The sequence below is a fragment of the Elephantulus edwardii genome, unplaced genomic scaffold (assembly GCF_000299155.1).
Source record: "Elephantulus edwardii isolate Elephantulus edwardi_28Jun2011 unplaced genomic scaffold, EleEdw1.0 scaffold00289, whole genome shotgun sequence".
NCBI lineage: Eukaryota > Metazoa > Chordata > Mammalia > Macroscelidea > Macroscelididae > Elephantulus > Elephantulus edwardii.
In genome coordinates this window covers 629,913-635,802 of record NW_006400039.1, presented here as the reverse complement: position 1 = coordinate 635,802, position 5,890 = coordinate 629,913, and the positions used below count along the sequence as shown (strand labels likewise).

At 60.3% G+C, this 5,890-nt stretch overlaps 2 protein-coding genes across 2 annotated transcripts in view; one reads left to right on the top strand and one right to left on the bottom strand.

Annotated features, from left to right (window-relative positions):
* Positions 1 to 5,890, top strand: part of RPL7A (ribosomal protein L7a) — an 18,365-nt gene that overhangs the window by 7,030 nt on the left and 5,445 nt on the right. The window lies entirely within an intron of this gene.
* On the bottom strand, positions 1,039 to 5,558 carry MED22 (mediator complex subunit 22). The gene is made up of 4 exons (XM_006900566.1): positions 5,436 to 5,558; positions 4,307 to 4,387; positions 3,447 to 3,655; positions 1,039 to 1,228 (listed from the first exon to the last, which is right to left on the bottom strand). The coding sequence occupies exons 1-4, from the start codon at positions 5,556 to 5,558 to the stop codon at positions 1,039 to 1,041; spliced, it is 603 nt and encodes a 200-aa protein (XP_006900628.1).

Below are 5,890 nucleotides of genomic sequence, written 5' to 3'. Positions count from 1 at the left end.
GGGGGGGGGTTTGTGCGGGGAGAAGGGTGCAACAATGAATGAATGGAATTAAAAAAAAGTTAACTGGGGGGAGGGAGCAAGGGTAATATGTGCAACAATGAATGAATGAAAATTCAACTTCTCTGTAAACTTTTGTTAAAATCACAATTGAAATTTTATTAAAAAAAAAAGAAAGAAAATAGCATTGGGGTGCTGGGGGACAGCTTCCCAAGGGCTGTTAGAACTATCAAGCATACTTATGTGTTGAGAAGAATTTAAAGCGTCTGTGGCTCAGGTGCCACAGGTCCCAGAGAATTTGCCGTCCGGCAGTGTGAATCCAGCAGCATTTCCACGGGAGGAAAATGGGCCCCTCATTCCATGTGATTTAGTTTCAACTCAAGGCAGGATCAGGAGAGGTTCTAACTGAGCCAGGAGGGGTATTTTCCATTTAGGAAGCCCCAGAGCTGCTGGTGGCTTCGAACTGAGGGATGGCTTCAAGGACCAAGTGATCTAGCTGTGAGTCTGCCTAAGGGGCCGGCAGCTGTCCTGGGGAGACCCAAGGAGCCCTGACTGCCTGAAGATGTGGAAAGACCAGGACTCGATACGAGTGGGTGGTGAAATCTTTATTCAAGTCTCATTACAAAAACCAGATTGTACAGACAGTGCAAACTGGAAAGGACCAGGGTGACGCACTATGGCTTAGGGGGCGGGCGCACAGCAGCCCTGGCCTGGATGTGGGCGCTGGACTTGGCTGCCGGTGTCACCTCTGAGGACCGCATGCCCTTTTAAATGTGCATGGGCCAGGTCATCGTCCACTCCTCTGTGGAAGGTGTTAGGGACAAACGTCCCCAACAGTGTTCCCAGCTCTGGGAGGCCGGGTACAGCACTGAGAAAACCCAGCAGTCCTGGGTGGCCTGACCCGGGCCCCAGACTGACCAGATGGCTAAGGGGACATGGCAGCCGTGGGTCCTGGGAGTCTGCCATGAACAACAAGGCCGGCCAGCACCCAGGAGGGGTTTGCTTCTGAGCACTTGGGGCTCATCTGGGTGCCTTGCAGGCTCAGGCGTGCTCCGTGGGGCCAGGCCCACCAGCATGGGGGTGGACAGGGGCCACAGCCTGCAGGGAGCCCGTGCTGGGCTCTGGGGACACCAGCAGGGGGGCCGAGAGGCCGTCGGTGGGGTCGGAGTCGCAGTCCAGCCTCCAGTAAGCTTCACACAGAGGGAGGTCATTAGCTTCACAAGGACTCGAGCTTTTCCAGAAGCCCCGGGAGATAGAAGCAGACAGAGCAGCAGGGCAGGGAGAGAGCGAGACAGAGCAGAGGTAAGAGAACAGAGACCCACACCCAGCCAGCCTCTCCCGTCCTCCGCTCCGGGCCAGCCCTTCAAGCCGCCCGGCCATGGAGGGGCCTGTGGGCACTAGTGCACCCTGGACAGGGACGCCCCTTTCCATCGGCCTCTGTGACTCTGCAGGGCCCCGGCCAGGCCGCTCTCACAACACTTCCTGCCACGTGCCTGTTCTCACCTCTGCAGGTCCCCCACCCTGGCCCCCACTAGCTGCAACCCAGCATCTCCAGCAGGCTTTGGAGGCACTCCAAGGTGGGGGAGACCCTGCCTAGTTTGGGGACTCAGCCTGAGCAGGGTAACAGTACGGACACAGGCCCCGAGACTTCCTCGTCACCACGGCTCCCACCGTATAGCCTGGAGCAGGCCCCTCTGTCCCTGAGCCTGTTTCTCCGTCACTAACAGCACCAGCTTCCCCGGGCTGCAGTGAAGAGCTGGTCCACAGGGGCAAACTGTTCTGAGGGGGCACTTGCTGGCATCCACAGGGGTACCCTGTACTGTAGGCACCCTCGCTGGGGTCCACAGGGTACCCTGCCCTGAAAGGGCACACTCCTCCATCCCCTCCCACCCTCCACCACCTGGATCCCAAGGAAGTTGGAGGGAGAGGCTGAGTCAGAGAGAGCAACACCGAGCAGAAGCCGTGAGTACGCAGAGGCCAGGCGTGAGGGCAGTGGGCAGCTCATGCGGGAAAGAGGGGTATGTCCACCGTGGCCAGCGGCCTTTGCTTGGGGGATGGCAGAGAGTTCCAAAGAGCTGACTTAAAGGCAGCTGGGCTCCACTGAGTCCCAACCCTCGAGAGGGTGGGCAGACAGGACACCGAGGTGTTCTGTGCCAGGAGCTCCCCAGGGGTTTCTCTTCAGACCCCATGCTGCTGGGGTGGATGGGAGGCCAGGACGAGGACAAGCGTTTGGGAGGGACACCAAGCGAGCCTTTGGGTGGACCACAGAATCCCTTTGGGTGGACGGGGGTGGTGAGACCATGGGAAGCCTGAAGTTCAGGATCCTGGCTTCTGTCCCCACTCTGCTGAGTGACCCCAGGCAGGCCCCTTCCCCACTCTGATCCCCACTCTCCAGGCAGAGTCCCAGGTCCAGCCGTTGGGGGGTGGATGGTTCAAGAAACTGGACAAAGATGAAAACATGAGAGGAATCTGCAAATAGGGGTGGGGGCCATGTTCCCAAAGGGTCTAGAACAGGTGGTTGCCCCTCAGCCTCTATCACTCTGGTGTGTGGCAGGCACTCACACGTCTGCCAGATATCAGGGGCCAAAGGTTCCTCCAGAGCATTCTAGAACCATTCTAATTGGGCATCGTACTTTGTCTCTTCTCCAAGAGTCCAGAGCGGTTACCAGCCTCCCTTGGTCTGTGCTGTTAGCATGACCTCTTGACAGAGATGTGGGGTGAGGGGCACCTCAAACCACCCGAGAGGTCACAACCAGGAGGGGCTTTGTGTCTGCGGGCTGGCCGGTGGGGTGAAGGGACTGGCCAGTGGGGTGGGGAGAAGGTGCTGGCCAGCGGGGTGAGGTGAAGGCGCTGGCCAGCGGGGTGGGGAGAAGGTGATGGCAGTGGGGTGGGGCTAGGGGCTGGCCAGCAGAGTGGGGTGAAGGAGCTAGGGGCTGGCCAGCGGTGTGGGGTGACGGCGCTGCCCATGAGTCTGTGTAAAGGAGACTCCTGCTCAGGTATCAGCTCTACATGGTCACAGGAGGACTGGAACTAGGTTGTGCCCACTGCTTCATCCTAAGTGCCACCATGGGCCAGGCACATGGCTGTGCTCCAGTAGCCCACCTGAACCGGACAGAACCCAGAGGGCTTGGTGCCCACCCCCTCCTGGGACTGGCCATGGCCTGGACATCAATATTCAGATACAGATGACAGAGGGGACAGGAATGGCCCAGGCCCAGCCTTGCCAGGTAGAGGTCCCAGACCCAGACCACCCACGCACCCAGTGGGGAGCGCAGGCAGAGCCCCCTGGTCCTGGCTCAGGCCCCATCGAGACCCTGGCCCCGTGGTGCTCCTCACGGCGAATGGCAGGACTGCCCTGGGCCCTGGTGGACGGTCATCAACTGTCCATCTGGAGAAGCAGGGGGCTCTGGGCAGACGGGCCCCAGACGCAGTGTCCGCCCTATTTGTACCTGGACGAGTAGTACTCCTCCTCCAGCTCGTACAGGTCGATGGACACCTCGTCACGCAGTGTGGTCAGCTTCCGGTCACATTCCTCCTGCAGCGCCCGCAGCTGCTGGTTGCGCTGACAGATGCCCTCGTTCACCGACGGGAAGTCATTGAGGATTAGGAACTGCTTGAGGTCGGACACGAGCTTCATAAGGGACTCGCCAGCTCGGACCTGCACGTGAGGACCAGAGTGGACAAGAGGTGAGGGCTGGGCAGGGGACTGCGGCCCTGCCTTCCCGTGGCCTGAGTGGGCAGCAGTGTGCCCTCTCGGTGCCTCAGTGTCTTGAACTTGGCTTCACAGCATCATCAGGGTGAATGGTGCCCCTAACAGGTCACAGCACCTGGGACAGAACCTGGTTTGGAAAGAGGGTCCTGCTGGGTGCTCTCCAAGACCCCGACCCCTAACCTTACGAGCAGTGTAAGGAGAGAGCTGGAAGGAAGGCAGCACGTGAAGGGGGAGCAGAGACTACCGGGATGACAGCACAGGCCAAGGACAGTTGGCGTCAGCAGGAGCCCAGCAAGGAGGGTCCCCACCCCAGACACTCCACGTGGGCGGGGCCTCCTGGGCGGGGCCTCCGACGTGGGCGGGGCCTCCGGGGCCGCGCAAGGACACACCCCTGGGTCACTAACACAGGGCTGCCTGTGAGGATCAGAAAAGTCACTACCATGTGGACAGTCCCCCATCCCTCGCCCTCTGAGGGGTGCTCCCCACTCCACTCCCTGAAGCTCTGAAGGTGAAACCAAGGCCTGGGGGGGTGTCTGGACGCAGGACACAGGGAGGACAGCGGTGTCCCTCCAAGGACACCCCATCCCGAGGACTCACGATGTTGGCGGCCCGCACGTGCATCTCGTAGTTGTCCTGCTCCCCCTGTGTGGCCCGGGACACCTGCGTCTCGTCTTCAACCTGCAGGGCAAGTGAGAAAGCCTCAGGACAGCCTGGGGCTCGGCCAGGGCTCCCGGGCCACTACCCTGCCTGTCCGCACCTTCAGCCACATGCTCCGCGGACCAGATCCTCAGCACCACCACGACTGTCTTCCAGCCCCAAGAGGCCGGACGGACACTGCGGTGCTGACTGGGAGCAGGGTGTGGGGGCAGACCCTCTGGGCGGTCTGGGAGCACGTGGAGGGCCCGGCTGTCCTGTACCTGACCCCGCACCTGCCGCTACAGACCCTGTGAGCACAGCAGGTGGGACCACGGGTGTAGCACCCAGCTACTTGGTACCTGGTTTACTGATGTCTGTTAGCCTGTCTGATGATGAGCCCTACCACCTACCAGAGTGTCCTCAGGGAACAGGGCTTCCCCAGAGGACAGGCAACACCGAGTGTCTCCTCTGGGAGTGGGGCCTCCCCGACACCTCATCTAAGTGTGTCCAGCGGACAAGGATCCCCCCGCCACCTCACCCTGCCTGTCCTGTGTGGTGTGTCCCGAGTCAGGGGGAACAGTCACGTGGCCTGCCCACCATCAGCAGCGGATGCACGAGCGGCTAGCAAAAGGGACAGTTAACCTCACATCAACCGCCCCCAGTGAGACGTGACCACGTGCTCCCATAGCCATTGCCGTCTAGGCCGGTCCGGCCAGCGACCCCGGAGGACAGGCCAGGCAGACTTCTCCATGGGCCTCCAGGGCTGCTGACCATGGCTGGACACACTCCGGGTGCACTGGGTCCCACAGCAGTGGCTCTGGTTTGGGAAGTCTGCTTTTCCCAAACTGCCAACTGCCCTTTCTTCCAAGGATGAGCTGGTGTGGGTCCCGAGGACCAAACTTGTTAGGTAGAGGTCCAACGCTTAAACAACTGCATTATCAGGGCGAAATCCCTACAGCCAGGAAGAGCCTGCAGAGCAGGGCACTGCCACTCGGGGCTCGCCAAAGTCAGATGACCCCCCACACCCCAACAGAGCTCAGGGGTCAGCTCCCTCTCAGACCGCCCCTTTCACTACAGGAGCCCCGCCCACCTTGGCGGTCTTGATGATCTCGGTGAAGTTGTCCATGATGGACTTGACATCGTCTTTGAGCCGCTTGTTGTAGGACTGTAGCAGCGTCTCCTTGCTCTGAGGCAGGGCTCTCTGCTGGGCCATGGCAAGTTCAGGGGCCACCGGTCAGCACCTGGAACCCAGAGGGGCGACCTGGGGTATCATTGGCCTGGTCTAAGGGAGCTCTCCTCCCTACTCTGCCCAGTACTGGTACCCCCAACTTCTCCAAAGCAGATTCAGTGCCTGCCCACCACAATCGGTACTTTTGCAATATTGTTGTTCTAATGTGCCGTCGAGTCGTTTGCAACTCATAGCGACCCTATGCACAACAGCCCTAAACCCTGCTCTATCCTGTGCCAATCTCACTGCCCCTGACACACCCATCCCGATTACCCCAGTCACTGAATCAATCCACCTCATAGAGGGTCTTCCCCTCC